The following is a 25,803-nucleotide window of genomic DNA, read 5'->3' on the forward strand; positions in this document are numbered from 1 at the left end:
TAAACTGCCTCGCGGCTTTTCTGCCTTGGGCAGCCCTCCCTCTTCTCCCTCCTGTTCTGAGCCTCGGAGAAGGGGAGGCGTAGGAATGTCCAGGGACGATTCTGAAACTCCAAAGCTCTCAGGCTCTCCGTTGCTAAGCAACCCTATCTCTGGCATTTCCTCTGCTTCGTCTTCGCTCCACTTGGGCGAAGTTGCTCCCCGTCCTCCCTGCCATCCATCTGAATCCCCTTCTTCCAACCCCCCGGGACCCCAACTCTGCCTCCCAACATCATCCCCTCTCCCAAGCTGCCCCTCCCTTTTGCTGACTTGGGGCAGTGGGGAAAACGTTGATGGAAAAGTTTTACCAAGTCTGGAGCATGCACGTCAACTTCATCTTCCCATGATCTATCAGCTAGTCCATAGCCTTTCCAGTGAATCAAGTACTGCAACTTGCGGCATCTTATTCTGGAGTCTAGGATTTCCCCAACTTCAAACTCAATTTGCTCATTTACCAGGAGCGGAGCTCCGGGAGGCTCCTCCGGCCGTAACTCACTAGGAGGGGCGGCTTTTGTTAACAGGGATCGATGAAACACAGGATGTATTTTAAACGTGTCAGGAAGCTTCAGTCGGTACGCCACGGGATTAATTTGAGTTTCTATTTCAAAAGGACCCACCCTCTTGTCTTGTAATTTTCTACATTTACCTGGCATTTGGAGGAAGCGGGTGGATAGCCAGACCCGATCTCCCGGCTGCAGGGGGGCGGGGCTCCTTCCTGTGCAGGTCAACAACTCACTTGTACTCCGTTTTGGCTTCGTTTAACTGTTGTTTCAACATCTGTTGCACCGCCTGCAATTCCCTAAGAAAGTTCTCTGCCACCGGTACCAGCATACCCTCTGAGCTGCTTGGAAAGACTTTAGGATGGAATCCATAATTAGCGAAAAATGGGATTTGTTGAGTGCTGGAATGCAGGGAGTTGTTGTAGGCAAACTCTGCAAAATGCAAATATGATACCCAATCAGTCTGTTGATAGCACACATAACTACGTAAATATCTTTCCAAAACGGCGTTCAAGCGTTCCGTCTGGCCGTCTGTCTGGGGGTGATGGGCGGAGGAGAGTTTTAACTCCGTCTGCAGCTGTTTCCACATGGCTCTCCAAAATTTGGCTGTGAACTGAGTTCCTCGGTCCCAGACTACACTGTTTGGCAATCCATGCAGCCGGTAGACTTCTTTGATGAATAACTTGGCCGTTTCTTTAGCCTCTAAGGCCCCTGCACAAGGAAGAAAATGTGCCATTTTGGTGAGTAAATCTACCACTACTAGAATGGCTGTCATTCCTTGGGACTTGGGTAAATCAGTTATAAAATCCATGGATAGCTCCTTCCAGGGTTCGTGTGGGACAGGTAACGGTTGTAACAGTCCTGCTGGTTTTCCTGTTTGTGTTTTTGTCCGCAGACAGACAGAGCAGGACTTTACATAGTTTTCAATATTCCGATGCATTTTAGACCACCAAAAGTCCTTGGCCATGTTCTGAATGGTTTTGTAAATCCCAAAGTGTCCCGCTGTGACGGAATCATGGCACTGGCGTAGGATTCTGAGCCTTAATTCTCCTTCTGGCACATATCTGGCTGTTTTGAACCACAACAGTCCATCCCTCCAGTGGAAAGTTACTTCTGAGTCTTGATCTTGTCCCGTCTCCTGCCTATATCTTAGCATGTCTATATCTTCTTGTTGTGCTTTTTTGAGTTCCTCTTCCCATGAAGGCTGACACGATCCCAATGTTAATTTCTCTGGCGGGATCACGTACTGAGGCTGGTCATCTGATTCACTTTCTTTGAATTGTGGCTGTCTGGATAAGGCATCTGCTCTCTGGTTTTTGGCTTGGGCATGATAAATGATCTTGAAGTTGAATCTAGGGAAGAACTGGGACCATCTTATCTGTCTCTGGTTCAACTTTCTGGCTGTTTGGAGGCTTTCCAGATTCTTGTGGTCGGAGCGCACTTCAATCTGATGAGAGGCCCCCTCTAGGTATTGTCTCCAGTTCTCAAAAGAATCCTTGATGGCCAGCAGCTCCTTCTCCCATACTGTGTAATTCTTCTCTGCTGGCTTTAACTTCCGAGAGAAGTATGCGCAGGGGTGCAGCTCCTTTCCCCCTTGGTCTAATTGCAGAAGGACCCCCCCGATGGCAAAATCCGAAACATCTGCTTCCACGACAAAAGGGCGGGTTGGATCAGCAAAGCGCAGAATGGGCTCGGAAGCGAACCTTCTCTTCAGCTCCTCAAAGGCCTTGGTGGCATTCTCTGTCCATTGAAACTTCTTCTTTCCCCGTAAGCAGTCAGTCAGAGGAGCTGTTAATTTGGAAAACCCTGGAATGAACTTTCTGTAATAGTTGGCAAACCCTAGAAACCGTTGTACATCCTTTTTGGTAACAGGCAGGCCCCAGTCCAATATACAACTTACTTTCTCTGGGTCCATCTCCACTCCTTCCGCTGAGATTCGGTACCCAAGGAAGTCCAAAGACTGGAGGTCAAATCCACATTTCTCTAACTTGGCATACAAGTGATTCTCTCTCAGTCTCTTCAGCACCGTTTTCACATGCTGATCATGGTCTTCCTGGTTCTTTGAGAACACCAGGATATCATCTAAGTAACAGATTACATACGTGTCCAACAGGTCTCTAAACACGTCGTTCATGAACTTTTGAAAAACTCCTGGGCTTCCACAAAGCCCGAACGGCATGACCAGGTACTCAAACTGACCATAACCGGTCAAGAATCCCGTTTTCCATTCATCTCCCTCCTTCATTCTGATCAGATTGTACGCTCCCCTCAAATCCAGCTTCGTGAAGACTTTTGCGGAGCGCAGTCGGTCTAGCAGCTATGAAATCAGGGGCAGCGGGTAGCTGTTAGGGATGGTGATCTGGTTCAATGCGCGATAGTCATTACAAGGTCTGAGTTCCCCCCCTTTCTTTTTCACAAACAATAGTGGCGCTCCAGCAGGGGACTGTGAGGGACGTATGAATCCTCGGCTCAGGTTTTTATCCAGGAATTCCTTCAGGGCCTCCCTCTCAGTCTCTGTGAGCAAGTAAATTTTCCCCGATGGGATGCTGGCTCCTGGCACGAGATCAATCGCACAGTCGTAATGGCGGTGGGGGGGTAGAGTCTCTGCCTCTTTTTCATCAAATACATCTTTGAATTCCTCATACTTTGGCGGCAGGGTCACTTGCTCGCTCTCCTGCGCTGCCGCCGCCAAGGTGTTCTTGATTTTTTCGGGTTGACAGTTCTCCTGACAATACTGTGAGGTGAACCACACCACCGCCTCCTTCCAACTTATCTTGGGTTCGTGCTTTGCTAGCCAGGGCATTCCCAGAATCACCTCAAAGTTCGAGAGATCTGACACGTATAGCGAAATGAACTCTTCATGCCCAGGGATTTGAAGTTTCACTTCCTCCGTGGCTTGTGTCACCCCTCCTGACTTCAGGGGTCTCCCATCGATGGTCTCCACAGCTAGGGGAGCGTCCAGTTTCCACCGGGAAATTCCATGATGCTTGGCTAGCTTCGCATCAATAAAATTTGTGGAGGCACCACTGTCAATCAAGGCAGTAGAATTAAACACCACTCCTCTGGAAGTTGTAATCCGAATAGGTAAGACCAACACCCCTTTTCAGGGAGGTTGGATCGTTGGAGGGCCTTTATACAACGCAGCCCCCAGTCCACCGGCCTGCACATGGACTGGGTGTTCTAGTTTCCCGACGGCTCGGCTTTCCCCCCTTTCAGTCCACAGTCTCAGGCCACATGGCCCGGTCTTGAACAATAAAAGCATAAATGTTCTCGACGTCGTCTTTCCTTTTCTTCTTCTGACAATCTTGGCCTAGCCCCTCCTTGTCCCTCAGTTGCATTACCTGCCACCCCTGCAGTGGAAAGGGCCTTGCTGCGGGATGCCGAGGCTGAGTATCTCGGGACCTCCTGCTTCTTTTCCAGGCGTCTCCCTTCCATCCGGTGATCTATCTGTAGGCATAGCCGGATTAGCCCTGGCAGGTCGGTGGGAGGGGTGGTCCTGGCCAGCTCATCCAGGATTTCAGCATTTAATCCACTCCGGTACATAAACATCAAAGCGGCATCATTATAACCCGTTTCCTGGGACAAAATTTTAAAAGCGTTAGTGTACTCGGAAACAGTCCCTTTAGCTTGCTTCAGAGCGCCCAGCTGCCGCGCTACTATTTCAGCTCTTTGCTGGTCTTGAAACATCTCGGTCATCTCCTGTATAAATCCTCTGTATCTTCTTAGGACAGTACCCTTTCTCACCAGATATGGAGTCACCCATTTTGCAGCTTCTCCCTCCAGAAGGCTAATCACGAAGGCGACTTTAGCCCCATCGTCTGGAAATTCTGTGTGCCTGACATCCAGATATAATTCACACTGAGCCACGAAAGTTGCCAACTGATCACTCTGTCCCGCATATTTTGGGGGCAATCCAATGGGAACCTTTACTGCGGCAACTGGAGGGGCTGTTCGCATCTGGTCTATCGTGGTCTTCAAGGCTTGATTATCCGTTTTCAACGCCTTGACGGCTGCTAGCAGGGCTTGGACATCCGTCTGCAAATCAGCTACCTTAGTCCTCAAGAGTTTCACTTCTTCTGTCTCAGAAGTGGGGTTCGTTCCCCCCCTGCTCCCTTTGACATCTTGTCCCAGTCAAGTGAAGAGAGCGTTGAGGGTGATTGAGGTGGCTCTGTCAAGCTGTCAGGCCCAGGATGAGACTCAGGAACCAGACGAGGGGTTGTAAGTAATTCAGTTTTTATTAGAGTAATGTCCAAACAAAGACTGCGTCTTCTCATGAAGCAGTACAGAAATACAGGTCCTGCGGCATTGAGAGAAAGTTGACAGAGCAAGGAGCTGCTTCCCGCTTGTTCTTTAAGAAGGGGCCAAACGGGCGCGCAACCTTTCGAAGGGGGAAGCATCGGCCCCTCCTCTTCTGAAGTTTCCGATTCCAGTATGGGGGATGGGGGGGACTGATGCCTTGGGCAGCCCTCCCTCTTCTCCCTCCTGTTCTGAGCCTCGGAGAAGGGGAGGTGTGGGAATGTCCAGGGACGATTCTGAAACTCCAAAGCTCTCAGGCTCTCCATTGCTAAGCAACCCTATCTCTGGCATTTCCTCTGCTTCGTCTTCGCTCCACTCGGGCGAAGTTGCTCCCCCTCCTCCCTGCCATCCATCTGAATCCCCTTCTTCCAACCCCCCGGGACCCCAACTCTGCCTCCCGACAGCATGCAAATGATCAATCCATTCTCGGCTAACTTGCACAGGATACCATTTCTTACCTCCCGGATTAAAAAGCAGAGAAATTCACTAACAGGCAAAAAACCTTGGCTGTTTAAGAAAGTACCTATGGCCCACAGATATTTCTATCAAACTTTAAAAAGCAGGGAAATTGGGCAGCTATAGTGAATGCACCAGGGGAGCAGGAGACCTGACCTCTTTTTTGAGATATTGTACTGCCCTACAAATTTGTCAAAATGCAAACACCATTTGGGTTGGTCTTTCACAGTCCAATCCACTTCCTGTGAAGCTTGGAAGAATTGGGTTACATGTGCCTCTGAGCACATGGGGAGTGGTGGCAACACCTGCATTCAGCCCAAATAATAGAAACAAGACATGTGCTGTGCTGATCTTGTTTTAGCAGGGAGGAAGCAACATTATTAAGACAGTTGATATAGTTCAGATGGTCGCTTTAAATATGTCTGATTTACTTTGCAATTTTAGTGAAGTTTCCTATAGGAAAAAAAATTTTTTTGTTTCTATTTCTGTGAATATGTGAAGTACAGCAACACTTTGCAACATTTACACTAAAAAAACTCCAAAAATAATTGTGGAATAATGGCACTGAGTATTCTGCAGAATAATCTCCAGTGGACATCAGGAGTGTCTCATTTTGCACAAGATAAAACAGTGGGAGGTGAAATATATTCTAGCAAAATGCTAGGTGTGCTCTATGTTTTTAATTGACCGTGCCCACCTTGCCTTAAATGAAGTGGCTTAAACATAGCAGCCTGAAAACATGCATTCTCTTTTTTCCAACAGCTAGAGTCATTGCTGAAGTAGCAACATATTGTAATCAGTCTGATTTTACATCAAACTGCAGTTTCAGATTCAACTGTTAATGCACCCAAAATACAAATAGAACATAACCTCCAGTTTGAAACATAAAAGGCTGTCTTCACCATCATATGACATTGACCAATAAAAAGTTTTTGAAATTAATAAAAATAAATTTGACACAGATTTCTAGGATGAATAATGAGGGAAATAAAACTTTCTAGATTAGAATCTCTGTAGAACCATTAGTAACACAGGAAAGAAGCAAAGTAAGAACCCCAACAAATATACAAAAATATAATTCTCCATCTTTGGAGATGGCAGGTGTTGCCACCACTCGCCATATGCTCAGAGGCACGTTACCAAATTCTTCCAAGCTACACAGCAAGTGGATTGGCCTGTGAAAGACCAACCCAAATTATCTTTGCATTTGGACAAATTTGCAGGGCAGTCCAATATCTCAAAGAGGAGGTCAGGTCTCCTGCTCCCCTGGTGCATTCACTATAGCTGCCCAGTTTTTGTGGGCTATAGGTACGTTCTTAAACCACAAGGTTTTTTGCCTATTAATGAATACTATCTAATGACCATCAATTGGACAATGGAATTCTGTACAGCTGAAGTTTACAGAGTGTCTACATAGAGCAGAGCAATCTAATCAAGGACCAAGAATGAAAATGCCAGGTTTCTTTTTCCAGCCGTGATGCAGCTGGCCAAGCAACTCAAGTTTTTTAAAAAAGAAGAGTTCTCACCAAAGCCTTCTTCAAGACATGGTCTAAATTATGTGTTGATAATCATATTGACCTGGTTCAACTAGCCTCCTATCGCTGTTGTTATTAGCCATAAAATGCAGGAGTTGAATGGGTACTTGATTGGTTGTATTTTTCCAAAATCCTTGTCTACATCCACAGGTGATATCAACTGATGCTCATTTAAGCAAATGTAACTACCAGAACCAAAGAGGTTTCCCCTACAGATCCTGAAATCAATGTAATGCCCAAGCTGGAGGAGATAGAAGTGACTTCATATGCAAATTCCTTCACAAACAAGCTGTGGATAGTTCGATCTCTTTGCTTGCAGATGGGTGTACGAGGAATAGTTCACCTGGCTACCGCAGTAACCTCCCAGCAGTGATGTTGCTGTTGCTTACCAGAAGCAACAAGGTGGGGGCAAGGCTGGGGCTGTATAGATGCACCAGCAGAGCCAAGCTGGGCTCCTGCCAATGCACCCAAGCAGCCCCAACCACGCCAATAACGCCTCATTCCTTCTGGAAAGTGGTAGTGACTTCATTGCTGGGAGGCTATTGCAGCTCCACTCCACTGGGTGAGATGCTTCTACGCAGCGTTGCTGTCCAGAAGAGCTCTGCTAATCAGCATTGTGGAGATGTAATGCTGGCAGGCAACTAGGATTTCTTTGGCTCCAGCACTGCTATAAAAAGGACATGCTGAGTAGCCTATCACATGTTCTAGCTAGAATCAACCTTTTCATCCAGAACCAAATTCTTGATGAGTGTTTCTTCACTGATCTGACATTCAGTAGTATCAAGTTAAGGGTTGGTTTGAAATTGATGGGGTATCCAGAATTCTATGGAGAAGGAATCAGAAAGCGGGCTAGCCATCAACTGCCTGAACCTTCCAACCCTCACCAAGTCATAACCCAATATTATATCTGCCTTCCACCCAAACATACTTAGTTGTGGCTCCAGAACTCTCTAACAGCCACCCACCCTACCATTCCCCAAAACACTTATTTCAGTTTAAAACTAAAGCAATAAATTTAGGTGCAATTCTCTCACTAAATGTAAGTAGTGACCTCACTCTGCAGTTTATAGAATGTGAGTGGCAATTAGGGCACCATCCTACTATTATAGGATAGCACAACTAAAAATTTCTAACCACTCTAACTGACCAGAACAATAGGTGGAAAATTATCTTTACTTCTCTTTAAAACTTTCTCCAACATCCTATCAAGGATCCTGGTCCTCACCTCTGTGTCATCCCAAAGTATCAACCCCGAAGGTCAAAGTCCTTAAGAGCCATCCTCTGGTAACACCTATGGTAGCCTCTCTTCAGCAAAACAGGCCCATACAAAAAAAGCTCCCCAGCTAAACCAGTCCGGGCTAGTGCAAATATGCAATCCCCTCCTAGGAGTAGAAGTATGCTAATTGAACAGTTACATTTCCCCTCTAACTTGTGTAAGATAAACCATTTTTTGTCCAGTATCTTACTACTTTTGATGATCAATTGCCAGCGTGGGCAATTAAAAAAAATGATTTTTTAAAAAAATCATTGATATTTATCCAACCTGACAATTAATCATTGAAAGTAGAAATATACAAGACAAAACTAGTAAAATACAAGATTAAAAAGTGTTAAAATAGTTTTTTTTTAAAAATCAACTACAGTTAAAGAATTGGGCAAAGTAGATATACGAACAAGTTGTATGTTGCCATAATTTTACGAACATGTAAACATTCAAATTAAATTGAATATTTATAACATTGAATCATTAAGTAAATGAACTGATCTGTAGTATTCACTGTGTCTTTAAAAGTGATTATTGATGTTATGGATATAGATGCATACTCTATAAATATGACAAAGATATTTATTGCAGAATGAATTTAATCTATAATAAAAATCAGTTATAGTAACCATATATTTTTTAAAAATAACTTAGCTTATAATTAAAACTAAATTTTAAACAAATGAACCCTATGCTTATAATATCTTAAAAACTGGAGTCATTACCATCTATAAAACAGATTAAGTTAAAGGCTGCTAATTCTATGTAAAGAACCATTGAAAAATTTCTGAGGTTAAGTGCTACAAACAACACAATAAATAATGTGTTATATTTACTATTGTGTGTTTCCAAGAATCCAAGGACTAGCAAATCAGCATAGGTTCAAGGATCCAGGAGATGCCATCGTGTATATCACCATGCTCATCCATAGAGACATGTTCTGGCTCTTCTACTTTATGTTCTACAACTATCTGTAATATGTTCATATCTCAAATTATGAATATTTATTTCTTTATTTATTAGATGTATAGCTCATCCTTCCTCCCAGTAGGAGCCCAGGACATAAACAGGACTCTGTTAACCAGCAGCAACACAGCAACTACCAGCCTACAAATCAACCGTTCTGGGCACTTGCAGCTTGAACTTCTGCATTTTTATTCTGAAATAATCCAACTTTCTTATGGGATATACTTTCAAATAAGTTCACAGAGAACTGCAGCCTTAACCTATGTGGGGCTGCCCTTGAGGTTGGTCCGGAAGCTACAGCTGGTGCAAAATGTGGCAGTGAGACTGCTCACTGAGGCAGGGCATCACCAACATGTCACACCACTGCTGAAAGAATTGCACTGGCTGCCCATTTGCTACCAGGCCAAGTTCAAGGTTCTAGTGTTGGTGTATAAAGCCCTATACAGCTGGGGACCAGGATACCTGAAAGACCATCTTACCCCTTATATACCCAGTCGATCACTGCACTCTGCAGGTGAGGGGCTCCTGCAGATACCATCTTATCAGGAGGTGCGTTCTGCACAACATAGGAAACAGACCTTTAGTGTGACGACCGGGGCCGGTTCCAAAGGGCGGCCAGGTTGGGCACTGGCCTGAGAGCCCCGCAGCTACAGGAGCCCCTGGGGGGCCCCTGAGGGACCCTCCGCTCCCCTTCCGCGATCCGTGGCACAAGCCGTGCCGCAGATAGCAAGACAAGAGCTTCCGAGCCACCCGCTGTCGCCCACCCCCCTGCTTCACCTACCTTTCTCTGCTGTTCTGCGGCTGCACGCACTGTGCGCACAGGGCTGCCATCAATGAAGATGGCAGCAGAGGCTTCAGTCCCTTACGGAAACCTCAGCTGCCATCTTGATTGATGGCAACCCTGTGCGCACAGTGCGCGCAGCCGCAAAGAACAGCAGAGAATGGTAGGTGAAGCGGAGGGGATGGTGGCAGGGGGGATGGTGGCAGGCGGCTTGGAAGCTCTTGTCTTGCGATCCGCGGTGCAGCTTGTGCCACAGATCGCGGAAGGGGAGCAGAGCAGCCCGGGGCAGGCTGATGCCCAAGGGCCCCGGCATTCCTGGAGCCGGCCCTGGTGGTGGCATCTACCCTGTGGAATTCCCTCCTCTTAAATATTAGGCAGGTGTCATCTCTGTTATCTATTCGGCGCCTTTTGAAGACTTTCCTCTTTCAACAAGCCTTTTAAGTTGAGACCTATCCCAGTCTGCGTCTGTGTTGGAATTGCTTTCTAATATGTTTTTTTAAAAAATAAATGAATATGTTTTTTAACCCTTTTAAAAAGATGTTTTAAAAGCTTTTTTTTAAAAATTGTTTTTAAAGTTGTTTTGTTTTGGTGCATTTTAGGGTCTGTTTTTATGATGTTTTGATGTGTTTTTAGCGCTTCTGTTTGCCGCCTTGGGCCCAGGAGTGCTGGGAGAAAGGGCGGGATATCAATCAAATAATAAATAAATAAATAAACCTTCAAGTACACGATTTTGCTTGTATACAGGTTGCATATAGTTATCTGCAAACCAGTATGTTTTAATTTATCTTCAAGTTTCAATATGAATTTTAAATTGAGAAACTTGATATAAAATCAGGAATTTAAAATAGATCTTTTTTCTTTATTCATGGCTTAAATCCTCCCCAGCTATTTTCTATTTTTAAAGATTTGCTTTTAGTAATTCCTCATATTAAAACTAAGCTGAATTCTACTCAATCCTTTTCATATGGCTGATCGTTTTCCTTCTTTGCTATATAATTAAAAAAGAGGCAGGAACACATTTTGGCAAGTAATTTTCACAATACTACGTCATACCTTGATTTTGCAAACCACAGCGATCAATGCCAAGTAGAGAGTAATGCTTGATTTAATCCACACCCTTGTATAATTTGGCTGACAATACTTCCTTTATCCCAAAGGCACAGCAGTAATTATCCTACCATATACCAATTTCGTATAAATATGAGTTATGTTCTCTTGATAAAGCTTTTGGAATCTTCAAAGTTTTGCAGCTATTGTGCTCAGTATTCTATATTTTTCCAGTTAAATATTTTAATTAACATGCCTAGAAGTAACATGAAAAAGAACACATAATGGAGGAATCTGTGCAGTCTTGATTTCAATGTAAACAGATTAAGCAAGCCAAACATTTAAAAGGCATGCTATTTTGACATCTGTATTATTACTTGTAGAAAATGGACCATTGGTCTCACCTGAAGGGTGATTTTCATAGGAGAATGCCATCATGCTGGATTATAGCTCGTCCTATCGTCCAAAGGCAAGAATGTTTCTGAAGTCAAGACTAGGGCGTCAGGCCCCTCCCACTCTCCAGTTCATTCGCAGCGAGTCCAAAGAGATATATCTAAACATGCAGGAAAAAAGGCCAACGGGCCTAGCAGCAAGAACATAACATAATAATAGTAACATTAATAATATCTGACTCTAACCTAGCGAAAACAGTAATAGAAGTCTTGACTTCACTAGAGAATTAAAATTTAATGTAATATAATATAATATAATGACGAACTGTAATATATAAACCATCCCAAAAATTATGTAGTTATCCTCCAACTGGGAGGGTCATGATGGCATTCTCCTATGAAAATCACCCTTCAGGTGAGACCAATGGTCCATTTTCCATAGGAGGAATGCCATCATGCTGGATGTACCAAAGCAGCCCATAACTGGGAGGGACCACCCACATACTAGTTGTCATTAAGAACCTGTTGCAAAACTCGTCTGCGAAATGAGGCATCGGCAGAGGCATAACGATCTATTTTATAATGCCTTATGAACGAGTGTGGAGTAGACCAAACAGCAGCTCTACAAATATCGGCAACAGGAGCGTTAGTAGCAAAAGCAGCCGAAGTGGCTGCTGATCTAGTGGAATGAGCTGTTATACTAGGCGGAACTGGAATCTTAAGGGACTCATAGGCTAAGGTAATACATGCACGCAACCAGTGGGATAAGGTGGAATTAGCTACTTTATGCCCCATAGACCTTGGATGAAAGGATACAAACAAAGACTCAGTCTGTCGTATATCCTGGGTCCTGGACAGGTAGGTCTTGAGAGCCCTCCGAACATCCAACGAATGCCAAGCCTTCTCGAGCGGATGAGTAGGATTCGGACAAAATGAAGGTAGAACAATGTCCTGGTTGCAATGGAAAACTGAATTGACCTTGGGACGGAATGAAGGATCAGTTTTCAGCACAACAGAATCCTTGTGAAAGACACAGAGGTGGCGAGCAGAAGACAATGCGCCCAGTTCCGAGACTCTTCTCGCCGATGTAATCGCAATCAGGAACAGGACCTTGAAAGACAACAGACATAAAGGCACAGTCCTGAGTGGCTCAAACGGAGGACGTTGTAAGGCCTGTAGAACCTTTGACAAACTCCATGATGGAAAACGGTGAGCTACAGCCGGCGAGCGTAGAGCAGTGCCTCTAAGGAAGCATTTAATAAACGGATGTGAGGCAATAGGGGCGTCAGTGGAAGATACTGAAAGAATGGACGACAGGGTGGACGCATGTCGACGTAATGTGTTGGGTCTAAGTCCCAACATGAGGCCCCTATGAAGATATAGCAGCACTTGTTGTACTGTAGCCTTGGAAGGATCGATGTGTTGAGACTGACACCACCTGGAGAATGCTACCCAAGTATGCTGATATATACGAGTGGTGGATGGTCTTCTCGAGGCCAAAATAATGTCAATAACAGCGTCTGACAGGCCGGCCGATCTCAAATGTCCCCGTTCAAATGCCACGCTGTTAGGTTGAGCCACTTGGGGTCCTGATGCCATACTGGGCCTTGTGATAAGAGATCTGGCCTGACTGGGAGTGGCCAGGGATCCGTCACCGACAGTGCCAGGAGATCCGAGAACCACGGTCGACGGGGCCAATATGGTGCTATCAGAACCAGCTGTGCCCTCTCGCGACGTACCTTCTGCAAGGTTTTGGCTAATAGTGGTATTGGAGGGAAGGCGTATAATAGTCCCTCCGGCCACGGCAATGACAGAGCATCCACCGCTTCCGCTGTCGTGTCCAGGTATCGAGCGAAGTACCTGGGTAGCTGGCAATTGCGACTGGAAGCAAAGAGGTCGACTGAGAAGGGGCCGAATCGACGCTGGAGAAGATGGAACACAGTCGGATGAAGTTTCCATTCTCCCGGAAAGACTTGTTGTCTGCTGAGCCAGTCTGCTGTGAAATTCCAAATTCCTCTGAGATGTTCTGCTTTGAGGGATTGCAGATGTTGTTCTGCACAGTCGAATATGATGGAAGCTAGGCTCTGTAGAGGTCTGAACCTGGTGCCTCCCTGTCTGTTTAAATGAGATTTGGCACACGTGTTGTCCGTTCAAATGAGGACATGGTCCAAGTGGAAGAGAGACTGAAAATGAAGCAGAGCTAAGTGGACAGCCTTTAGTTCCAGTCAGTTGATGTTTTGAGTTTGTTCTGCTGTGTTCCAAACTCCCTGAACGAACTGGGAGTTGCAGTGGGCTCCCCAACCCAGGAGACTGGCATCGGTGGTAATGACAGTCCGGTGGGGTTCTCTGAACGGAGTGCCTTGGGTGAGATGTTGTACCCTTGTCCACCAGCGGAAAGACAAGCGCAGTGTGGGACTCAGGGGGATTGCTCGATGGTTTGAGTTGGCAATGTCGTGTTGGAATGGCAACAGGGCCCACTGTAGCTGGCGCGTATGTGCCCGAGCCCATGGCACAATATGGATGGTGGATACCAACATTCCGAGAGCCCTGGCTAGAAGCATGACATCTGCAGAAGATTTGTGCATCAGAGACCTTGCAATGTCTGTGATAGCGGTGATGCGATCTGGGGACAGGAATACAGTTGCTTGCAGTGTGTCTAACATTGCCCCTAGATGCTGCAGGCATTGGGTTGGTTGTAGATGGCTTTTGTCGAAGTTGACTAGCCAGCCGTGGGCCTGTAAGATATGGAGCGTGAGTGTTAGATGACGATGAGTAAGCTCCCTAGACCTTGCGCATATTAGGAGATCGTCCAGATAGGGGTAGATATGGACCCCTTGAAGCCTGAGGTAAGCCACTAGGGTAAGTAGCACCTTGGTAAATACTCTCGGGGCAGACGAGAGTCCGAACGGCATTGCTCGATATTGGAAGTGCTGGGAGCCAAAGGCAAAACGAAGGAATTTCCTGTGGGCTGTGCAAATAGGGACATGGAGATACGCTTCCTTTAGGTCGATAGAGACAAGGAAGTCACCTTCTTGCAGGCTGTCTGTAATGGAGTGGAGGGATACCATTTTGAACCTGCAATACTTTACGAAACGGTTAATGAACTTGAGGTTCAAAACCGCCCTCCATGAGAGATCGCGTTTGGGCACAGCAAATAGGAGGGAGTACACCCCTTCCGACCTCTCTGCTTTGGGGACTGGCTCTATCGCCTCTATGTCCAAAAGGTGCTGTATCGCAGTCTGCATGATGCAGCGCCTGTCTAGTGCCCTGGGACAAGGGGAAGGATGAAAATTGTTTGGAGGTATTGCCCAAAACTCAATTGCATATCCATAACAAAAGAGGTCTCTGATCCATGGGACCTGAGTCAGCGGTAGCCAAAGTTCGGCAAATAGAATCAATCTGCCCCCAACTAGTATTGCCTTAGTATTGTCTGCGTTGGCGAGACCCTCCCCTGTATGAGGACGTTGAGTAGCCTCTGTGGCCCTGGTACTGACCTCTACTGGGGAAGCGTCTATTCCAGCCTCCTCTGGTGGAGCGGAAGTCAAATGCTGGGAAGTCACGGCCTCGTCCCCCGGGCCGGGTTCCCCGAAAGGGCTGAGACGTGCGATATGAAGCGAAACGCCTAAAGGGTCTGCGCTCGACGTTTTTGACGGTGGCCAAGACAGGCTTTCGAGTGTCCTTAGGGTCGACAAGCACTGCCCTTAATGCCTCTTCCCCGAAAAGTAATGAGCCTGCATAAGGTGCTCGTGAAAGATTAACTCTGGCAGTAGAGTCAGCCTGCCAGTGACGAAGCCAGAGGGTCCGTCTGGCAACGATCTGAGCCGCCAGGGCGCGTGCTGCTAGTTGATTCGCGTCCAAGGTGGCGTCGGCCACGAAAGCAGCTGTTTTACGCAGTTTTAGTAGCGATCTGCGCAGGGAGGCAGGATCTGGATTGTGGTCCTCGATGAGGTTGTCTAACCACATCATCGCTGCCCTGGTGAAAATAGAGGCAGATGTGGATGCACGCATGGAAAAGGCGATGGCCTCATGGGTCTTGCGTAAAGCAAAGTCCAGTCTCCGTTCAGTGGCATCCTTTAGATGAGAGTCCCCTTCCCTCGGCAAGAGGGACCTGGAAACTAAACTGGAAATAGGCTCGTCGATGTTAGGGACAGCCAGTCTGGTAGAAAAGTCCGGGGCCAAAGGATAAAGTCTGTCTGCAATGTTATTAAATCGGCGTGCCTGTAAGGGGTGGGACCATTCGTCCTTGGCCAGTTTAGCGATGGGGTCTGGGACAGGGAGGAAGTTTTCAGCTGGCGTAGGGGATTTCAAGACCCTGGCCCCTTTTAAAGTGGGAGTGGAAGCTGCAGTTGGAGTGGATTGAAGACCAAGGGCGTTCAAGACTCTGCGCGCCAGGGGCTGGTAATCTGAAGAGTCAAAGAGGCGATAGGAGGTTTCTGGCTCTGGTTCCGAATGGTCACTCCACTCGTCCGCTTGGTCTTGCAGCGCGAATGCAGACTCTGCATCAAAAGAGGCGTCATCAACGAACCTGCCCCTGGTAACGTCAAATGGGTCTGGAGAACCTGATGGGTTTGTCTCACTGTGTACACTTTGAACCCCGCTGTGTTGAGGGATAGCGGGAGGTTGTGAAGATGATTGACTCTGAGTAAAAAAGGACAGCATGCCCTGAAGTTGTGTAATGAACTCGTGGGAAAGCTGTAGTCCCGGAGATGTAGATGGTTGCTCTTGGATAGGCGGAACTGTAGACGGCCCCACAGGTAGTGAAGAAGAGCAAGCTCTGGGTTGGCTGGACATTGGCTGTACAGGAAATCCAGGAAAGTCCTCCTCATCAGAGGAAGCCACAGGAGAATGAAAGAGAGTAGTTAACTGTGCATGATTTGAGTCCTCTGGCACTGGAACAGAGACATAGCGGGGCCGCTTGATTGTGCTGTGGCTAAGATGTTTGGTTTTGGCAACCGCTTTAGAGTGCTTATGTTTGACCGCCTTAGGAGGTTTAGGCTTGGTCATCTGGTTTGTCACAGGCTGTTGTATCGGCTTGGTTGCCTGGGTTGTCTCTGGCTGTTCTGCCATCATATAGATAATAAGGGTAGCTGTACACGGCACACGACTGGGGCAGAATGCACAGACCCGGGCAGGCACAGTACACGGCACACGACTGGGGCAGAATGCACTGGCAGATGGCAAAGTACACTGCCACGATGGGGCAGAATGTACGCTATGAACAGTCTTAGAACATGCACAGTACACGGCACACGACTGGGGCAGAATGCACTGGCTGATGGTAGGTACACTGTCACGATGGGGCAGAATGTACACTTGGAGGAAAGGTGATATTGCACAACTTGCACAGTATAGTCCAAATAGCTTTGTATATTTTCAATAGTCTTGCGCACTAACAGATGGCCTGGTGCACTGTTATGGCAGTATTAGTAAATTTGATGAAAAGTCACATGTGCACAGTAGTTGCAGTGATTGTAGAAAGCCACAGTAACCCAGTGGTTGCCAGGGTCAGCCTCAGAGATGGGGTTGGTAAAGGAACTTATGTAGAGGTAAAAATTCTATCTGCAGCACATAAACAGGGAGCAGATCACACAGAGGGAGCTGACAAGAACCTGGGCTCTGCAAACCCCAACCCGTGAAGGAAAAAATCCCCTTTTGTAATACTAGTGGGTTCTCAAAAGGGATGGGAAAAAACGGCCACTAAAATGGCGCCCGTAAAAAGAGCGGGAAAATTCGAACAAAAATGACGGATACTTTGCCCAGCAACAACTGTTGTATGAAGAAATGAGCAAGGTGGGAAAAATTTTTAACTGTAAAAATGGAACCGCCCACGGTAGAAATACAGCCGCGGGACTAAGAAGGTAATCACGGCTGAAAAAATTAGCCTGGAAAAAGACTAGCGGACTTCCCGAAGCCGAAGAGAATCGGCCAACAGGCAAGCCGCAGCCGCGGGCTGAAGGGACTGACTCCGCGAGGAACCAAGCGCCGCAGATGATCGAGAGAGACAAGGCAGCCCAAACAAGAGAAGTCGCTAAAAAAGGGGAAGGCAAAGAGCCGCAGACATCGGCTCCTGACGGGCGAATGAAGCGCCGCCCATAAAAATGAATGACGAAGGGAGCCACAGCCGCAGGCTCCTGATCGTCAAGGCACAAGGGGAAATGGCAAAAGGGCCGGAGAAAATAAAGTACGAAAGAAGTCGCAGCCGCGGGCTCCTAATCGTCAGGGCACAAAAGGAGGATCGGTAGAACAAAAAAGGGGGGGCGGAGGCTGCCGCCGCAGCTCCTGGCCCCGCTGAGGAAAGAGACCGCAGCCGCGGTCTCTGTAGTTTGGGAGTAAAAAACACACCCCCAGGAAAACGAGAAATTGACAAGGAAATTGACACACAACACACAAACCGTGGTAAGGGATGAGACAAAGGGAAGGAACGAGACGAAACAACGTACACAAAACTCCACCCTCTATCACACAAAGACAAAAAACTTATCTAGTCACTAGCTAAAGATCTTGCAGGGACGAAAGGCAAGAATGAACTGGAGAGTGGGAGGGGCCTGACGCCCTAGTCTTGACTTCAGAAACATTCTTGCCTTTGGACGATAGGACGAGCTATAATCCAGCATGATGGCATTCCTCCTATGGAAAATTATCAATCAACCAGAGCAATCTGGAAAGTCATATTTGAAAAAAAAAAGATAGCCAAACTGTTGTCATTGCTGGAGAACTAGCCATCACAAAGTTATATAAACATCTTTTTGAGATTAGAAATTTCCACTTAGAATTTTGTGCTTAAAAAATCAATTTTGTTATTCTTTTCAAAAGGACAACATGCCACTTTCCAACTAATTTCTGGGTTCAGAGTCAGATCATGGTTTGGATCACCCTTTTAGAGTGTTGAACTATGACCTGGGAGACCAGGGTTCGAATCCCCACACAGCCATGAAGCTCACTGGGTGATTTTGGGCCAGTCACTGCCTCTCAGCCTCAGAGGAAGGCAATGGTAAACCACCTCTGAATTTACCATGAAAACCCTATTGATAGGGTCACCATAAGTCGGGATCAACTTGAAGGCAGTTCATTTTCTGATGTACTTCTTTTGCATCCTGTCAATAAAGCAAGATTTAATCATTTTCCTGGCCATTAGCTCAGTTGCCCTCAGGCAGCTCTAAATTAAGCTTAGCTGATTTGATCCTCCCTAGTCCTAAGAACAAGGAAACATTTCCAGAGGTTTGTCTGGTTTTTTGTTTATTCATTCCTTTATTCATTCAATACATTTCTATTCCACCCTTCCTCCCGAAGGAAAGAATGATCCCATATGGTTAAAACATAGGCTGTATCTAGAAATAGCATAGGACCTGGCCAAAAGAAATATTAGAGTTGCAATCTACTTACTAGACCAGCCTCATTGATGAACAGCACTATCCTAGAATAAACAGCATTTGTGTTGTGAACAGGGGTTAATTATTTGTATATTAATATGTTATATGCATAAAATATGTATAAAAGCATGTTAGGCAATGATGCCTCTACATAATCCAAGTATTTTAAAAGCAATTTATTTCAGGAGCTGTTTCTCCTGTCCCTCCACTTCTCTTCCTTATCTCCTTCAATAACAACAAGGAGTACAGCTGAGAAAAAGAGGCACACTTAAATCCCATTAAAGTCAATTGGTCGAAATCTTACTTGGGAATAAGTCTCATTGAATTCAGTGAGACTAACCCTGCATACACACCATACATTTAAAGCACATTGGAAGCATATTCCCCCCCCAAGAAAGGATCCTGGGAACTATAGTTTCTTAATGGTGCTGGGAACTGTAGCTCTGTGAGGGGTAAACTATAGTTCCCTGGATTCTTGCGTGTGTGTGTGCGTTTTAAATGTATGGTGTGTATGCAGTCTTCCTTCCCGGTCACCAGAAAAAGGATCAAGCAACTTATCACTGCAAATTGCTTAAACCTGCTAAATTAACAGAATCATTACATATGATATTTATTTATTAGGCATACTTTTATCTCACCCATCATTATATAATCCCAGGGTGGGTTACAGTTCTGTTAAAACATACAATAAAGAGCAGATAGAAACATTTATTAAACATCACATGAGGCCAAGCAAGGCTCTTCATTGCGGAAATAAACTAATACTAACACATCCTGCAAAGGCCCAGGCAAACAGGTAGGTCTTTGCCTCGTACCAAAATGTTGACAATGTTGGTGCCAGTTGCACTTCCAGGGGGAAGGCATTCCATAACCAGGGTGCCACTGTGGAGAAGGCCCTTGGAGATCAACATTCCATCATCAGTGTTAAGAGTGTTAGCATCAACACTCCTGACTTTTCACTGGTTGGTGAAGATACATCTTTTTGGCCAGGCCTTTGGGAAGGGGTGAGAACTACAATGAGCCACTCAGTTTAAAGTTGTCTGTTGATCTTGTGCATTTTAGGGATGTTTTAAGCTTTAATTATTTTATATGATTATTTGTTTTATTGACTAGTTTTATTGTTGTATTCCTGCCCTGGGTAATGGGTGGGTTATAAATACCATAAATAAAAATAAAATTGCACCCAGAAGTGAACCATATCCACTGTGTCTCTTACTCCCAACTCACAAAGTTTATTCAGCAAGATGGTCAACAGTATCAAAAGCAGCTGAAAGATCAAAGGGAATCAGCAGGGATGCATTCCAACTGTTTCTCCCCAAACAGAAGTCATTCATCAGGGTGCCTGAGGCCTTTTTGGTGCCAAAACTGGGTCTGAATTCAGGCTGAAATTGGTCTAGATCAGTGGTTTTTAAACTTTTTGGGTCACAGATCCCTTTGAGATTTGATGAAAGCCATGGACTACCATAATTTTTTTTTTGCATTGGAAATTTAATTTTTGTTCCCATTTCACAGAGCCCCTGAAGCCCACTCATGGACCCCCTAGGATTAACCCCCCCCACGAGCTTAAGAACCCCTGGTCTAGACAATCTGCTTCTTCCAAGAGCTCCTGGAGCTGACCAGCCATACAAAAACACCCCAAACACCTTTCCCCCAGAGTGGTTATTTCCAACCATGTAGGAGTTGATGCCCCCTTTAGGATGCACACCTTAACGTGGTGAGGGGGTTTGAGAGTGCTGAAGAAGCTGAGAGCAATGCCGTCAGGAGTCTAGACCAAGAGGCTAGACTCCTAGCAGGGGCACCCATGGCGGAATGGTCAAAGCTGAGATACCAGACTAAGATGCATCCAAACTCAGAGGAAGGCAATGGTAAACCACCTCTGAATACCTCTTACCACGAAAACCCTATGAACAGAGTATCCAAAATGCAACACGAGATAGTGCTGGAAGATGAGACCCCCAGGTCAGAAGGCACTCACTGAGCTACTGGGGAAGAACAAAGGACAAGTATGAGTAGCGCTGTGAATAATGACGCACCTGGGTCAAAGCCGAAAGGAAGCCCAGAGGCTGACGCGCACAAATGCGAAAGGAGAGTCTGGAATTTTACGACGCACACAATAGGAACATGGAATGTGAGAAGCATGAACCAGGGAAAGTTAGAAATTGTCAAGCAAGAAATGGAGCGTATCAACATTACAATACTTGTTGTGAGTGAATTAAAATGGACTGGAATGGGACATTTTCAATCAGGCAACTACAAAATATTTTATGCAGGAAATGAGAAATCAAGAAGAAACGGGGTTGCTTTAATCCTCTATCAGATTCAGAAGTGTCTGGGAGTGGACCATCTTAAAACAGTCCCCACTTCCACCACCCTGCAGAGGAGAAATGTTGCAGTAAAATTCAAACTTCACCAGGAAATGGCCTGACCATGTGTGGTGTAGTGGTGTGTCGGACTGGGACCTGGGAGAGCAGGATTCAAATCCCCGCTTGGCCATGAAGCTCACTGGGTGACCTTGGGCCAATCACAGTCTCTCAGCCTAACCTACTTTACAGAGTTGTTGTGAGGATAAAATCAGGAAGGGTAGAACCATGTTTGTATGCCACCTTGAGCTCCTTGGAGGTAAGGTGGAATATATAGAGAGATAATAATAATAAATAAAAATAACAGGGTTATATTCTCCCCAAATCCAAAGCATTAGCCCATTTACAAAGACCAGATCTGCTGAGTGCTGATGTACTACTCCAGCCCTACACTTCATCACCAACAGTCATGAACCAGTCATCCCAAGGTAGCCCCAGTATGAGTGCTGAAGTCCCTGACCCTGAAGAGGTCTCCAACACATACCTAACAGAATGTTCCCTCCCTCCAATATCAACCAATTTGGGTCCTATGACTGACAATGGAGGTCTTGCTGGGTACTGCCGGTTGGCGCTGACCTGTGACAGGTTCTTCTCAGAAGTGGTTTTCCACTGGAATGCCCTCCCTAGCGAGGTGTGTCAGCTTCCCTCATTAACAACAGGCAAGAGAAATTTTAAAACATTCCGGTTCACCCAGGCATTTGATGGGTGAAAACTGCTATTGTAGGCAACCTTGAAATTAAGGTTGTGAAGCAGCTATGGAACTAGTTTTAAATACTTCTAATTTTTAAAATTGTATTGTTTTGCTGTTTGTGGCCTTGGGCTCCTCTGGGAGGAACAGTGGGATAAAAGTTTGATAAACCTCATACTGAACACCACCTCCACCAGCAAATTTTTTATGTCCTTCTAGTGCTCCCTTATCCAATGCTTTATTTTCCCCTTCGAGTTAACCAAACTCAGGCAATGGCTTTTATTGCTATAATGAGCTGATGACTAATTTTAATGACAGTTCTTTGTGTGACCTAGAATATCACTTAAATACAGCACTCGTTCAAGATCCATGGTGTCAATTTTAAAGTTTCTCCTTGTATAAAAATGTATCAAAATAGGTGTATTAGAATTCTTAATTACAGTAGAACTATTCAAGCTATGAAATGTGAATGGATGAATATTTATTATTTGTCTTCTTGTTATAACCAATACCATTTTAAATGGTTGAAAATCCTATATAGATAGAGTATCATAAGTTAGAATAGCAACACATAACTTCTTCACTTAAGATTCCTGTGGCTGAAGTGAGATTCCAATTCTGGTTTGGAGGCAATGTATAGTTTGTGTAAACTACAGCTCGATGGATTCAAATATAATAATAAGCAATCGTTTGCCGGTACTGAGAGTTGATGGATTTCTTTGCGAGTGTCAGCAAGCATATAGATAGAAGTGATCTGGTTGACATAGCATACTTGGACTTTGAAAAAGCTTTCAACAAGGTAGTCACTCAGGACTCCTGAGTAAACGTAGCAGTCATGGAATAAGAGGAGAGGTCCTCTTGTGGATTAGGAACTGTTTAAGCAGCAGGAAGTGGAAAGTAGGAATACAAGAACAGTTCTCCCAATGGAGGGATGTAGAAAGTGGAGTCCCCCGTGGATCAATATCGGAACCTGTGCTTTTTAACTTGTTCATAAATGATATAGAGTTAGAGGTGAGCAGTGAGCTGCCAAGTTTGCTGATGATACTAAATTGTTCAGGGTCATAAAACAAAAAGATTGAGACAACCTCCAAAAGGTCCTCTCCAAATGGAATGAATGGGCAGTAAAATAGCAAATGTAATTTAATGTGAGCAAGTGTAAAGTGATGCATGTTGGGGCAAAAAAAAAGTTAATTTCACATAAACGCTCATGGGGTCTGAAATGGCAGCATCTAATCAGTAATGAGACCTTGGGGTCATAGTGGACATCTTAATGAAGATGTTGACCCAGTATGCGGCAGATGTGAAAAGCAAATTCCATGTTAGGAATCATTAGGAAAGATATTGAAAATAAAACTGCTGATATAATGATGTTATACAAATCTATGTTGTGATCACATTTGGAATACTGTGTACAGTTCTAGTTGCCTCACCTCAAAAAGGATATTGTAGCAATTTAAGTGTTGTGAGAAAATAATTCTAACCCTATAAATCGGGGTGCAGAGAAACTTTTTCAGCCTGAGGGGCACATTCCCTCTTGGGTAACCTTCTGGAGGCCACATGCTAGTGGTGGGTGGCCCTGAGTCAAAGGTTCACAGGACCAGAGGCAAAAGTGAATGGAGTAATGGATGCGACTCTTACCTTTAGTACAGTAGACCAGCCTTTCCCAACCAGTGTGCCTCCAGATGTTGTTGGACTACAATTCCCATCTTTCCTGACCATTGGCAATGCTGGCTGAGGCTGATGGGAGTTGTGGTCCAACAACATCTGGAGGCACACTGGTTGGGAAAGGCTGCAGTAGACTATATTTTGATCACACAAAAGGTTTCTACTGAAAGTCTCAGGACAGACAAAGGGAAGTACCACACAGTGCATTGTTAAATTATGGAGTAGCTACCAAAGATATAATGATGGCCACCAACTTGGATGGCTTTAAAATGGGATTAGCCAAATTCATAGAAAATAAGGTTATCAGGGGCTACTAGTTATCATGGCTATATATATTATCCTGCAGTATCAAAGACATTATGCCTGTGAGTACCAGTTGCTGACGAACAACAGTGGAATAGTGTTTTGTGCTTCCCACAGGCACCTGGCTGGCCACTGTCACACAGAATGCTGGGCCAGATAAGCTTTTGGTCTGATCCAGTAGGGCTCTTATGTTCTTATGCTAAATCTGCAGCTTGAGGCAATCATAGCTCATAATGCAAAATACCACATAAAACCACAACGCAAGTCATGAAAGAAAAGTGAGAAGAGCTATGAACGGAAAGACCCAGGTTCTGGCAGCTCCAAAACAGGAGAACTGAGAGATGTACAATAAATGTAGACCAAAAACAGAGTTAGCGTTGCAAACCCCACCCCCTTTTCTTTTTGTTCTGGCCTTCTCTCCTCAGTCTTTCCCTGTTTTTATCAGCCCACTGCCGCAACCTGCCTCAGGCTCCATTGTTTCCTTACTGTTCTTCCTTGCATGTTCCATTACCCTTATCTTCCCGTTCTCAGCTCACTGCATCCTTTGCTCCTTTCCTTCACCATCCCTAACTCTGTCCCTAAGCTCTCCTCTTTTGGTCAACCAGTGACATCATTGGTGTTTACCTAATTGCTGTGGAAGGTTTCACACCACCACCAAATCCCTTACACATGATTAAATGGATTCAGGGCAGAGGATCCAGAACAAAGGCCAAATGAGTGACATGTGCTGCCCAGCCCCAGCAGGGGTTTCTTTTATACCTCTTCCACGTAAGGGAGTTTGATTTTACTGTTTGCTTGTGACAGTAATTTTTTTAAAATAAGCCGAAGCCCCCCATATCCTAATGCAATCAAGACAACATCTTGCCACTTGATATTTGATTACTGGGAGCCCTGAGTTCTTGTGTGACCTTCCAAACACCACTGAAACAGACCCATCCAGAGTCAAGTTTCCTTCTGTACAGAAAAGCACAGGCAGCAGTCAGGCCCATGTGGAAATCCCCTTTTCAGGTGCATCTCTTCCCCCCCCAAGACTATAACTGCTGTTGGGCCTCACACCCTAGTCATTTCTGTTTCTGAAGGGCTTATTCGCTGAACATAGAAAAGTAGGTTTCAGACATGTATAGAGACGTGTGCCCTGAGCAACTGTAGTAAAACCTGCATTGATAATATTGAAGACACTGCTTAAAGTCCCTGACCCTTTGGGAGTGTGGAGGGATCCCGATAGAGGAAGAAGAACATGCCCTGAACAACAGACATTTTGTCAGAACACACTGTGAGCCATTTTGAAAGAATGAAACTCACAGAAAGCCTGAACCTCTGAAAAAGGAGCCTTGGCAAAAACAAACAAGTCTGGAAATCCCTCATCAAGATGGAATCACTTATTCATCTGCCTGTGCCATTATGTGTATAATGGTCTATTCAAATATTCAGAATCATTTAGTTTTGCAACCTATGCATTTCTTGCACAACATCTTCAAAACGTACATTGTGACAACCTGCACGCACCACATCTCTTTCATTCTCTCAAACGCACTCAAACATAAACAATCATAGTCTTCAGCTTAGTCAGGCAGAAATTAGTTTGTGGTCTTCAGCTTAGTGAGCTGGTGCAGCGCTTGAGCTACTTGCTATATTATTGCTTAAGAATAATGCCACTGTGTGAATTCTGGATTAAAAGCCCCTAAAGGTCAGTAGGAAATTCTGCTTATGAACGTATTCCCTGCTAATATAGAAAGGGAGCAATCCAAACCCAAGATCTGCTGGGATGAGTGGAGTTTGGAACAGGCAGACCTCCAGATGAGCCTGGGCTACCCCAGCAAAAGACCCTCATCCTGGTTCAGTCAGAGATATGCTGGCTGAAGTCCTCCATCCTGGCTCACTCAGGGCTAAGCTGAGACTGGGGTAAGTCCCCAAAATGTTCAAGGGATGGGACAGGACAGGGCAGGGGAAGACTTACTCCTATTCCAAGCCCTGTTCAGCTTGGTCATATGACCTAGGGCCCAATCCTTAAAAATCAGGCCCACACTCACCTACTGGCTCAACAGCAGAACCTCCCAGAGGATTCTGAACTGAGTTTAGAACAGGCACAAATTATGCCAGCCTAAGTGACCCCAGCTTCCAACAGTAAGGATTGCTCTGTGAGA

At 45.4% G+C, this 25,803-nt stretch overlaps 2 protein-coding genes across 9 annotated transcripts in view; both read right to left on the bottom strand.

Moving 5' to 3' along the window:
* The window catches only part of AHI1 (Abelson helper integration site 1), a 138,729-nt gene that overhangs the window by 52,740 nt on the left and 60,186 nt on the right, over positions 1–25,803 (bottom strand). The window lies entirely within an intron of this gene.
* Positions 10,886–13,484, bottom strand: LOC133383364 (uncharacterized). Of its 2 annotated transcripts, none has more exons than XM_061623927.1 (3): positions 12,094–13,484; positions 11,286–11,464; positions 10,886–11,137 (listed from the first exon to the last, which is right to left on the bottom strand). In XM_061623927.1, the coding sequence occupies exons 1-2, from the start codon at positions 13,230–13,232 to the stop codon at positions 11,383–11,385; spliced, it is 1,221 nt and encodes a 406-aa protein (XP_061479911.1). In that variant the 5' UTR covers positions 13,233–13,484; the 3' UTR covers positions 10,886–11,137; positions 11,286–11,382. The 2 variants fall into 2 exon arrangements, with proteins under 2 accessions (XP_061479911.1, XP_061479912.1); XM_061623928.1 differs by having other exon boundaries at positions 12,090–13,484.

This window comes from Rhineura floridana, chromosome 4 (genome assembly GCF_030035675.1).
Source record: "Rhineura floridana isolate rRhiFlo1 chromosome 4, rRhiFlo1.hap2, whole genome shotgun sequence".
Classification (NCBI taxonomy): domain Eukaryota; kingdom Metazoa; phylum Chordata; class Lepidosauria; order Squamata; family Rhineuridae; genus Rhineura; species Rhineura floridana.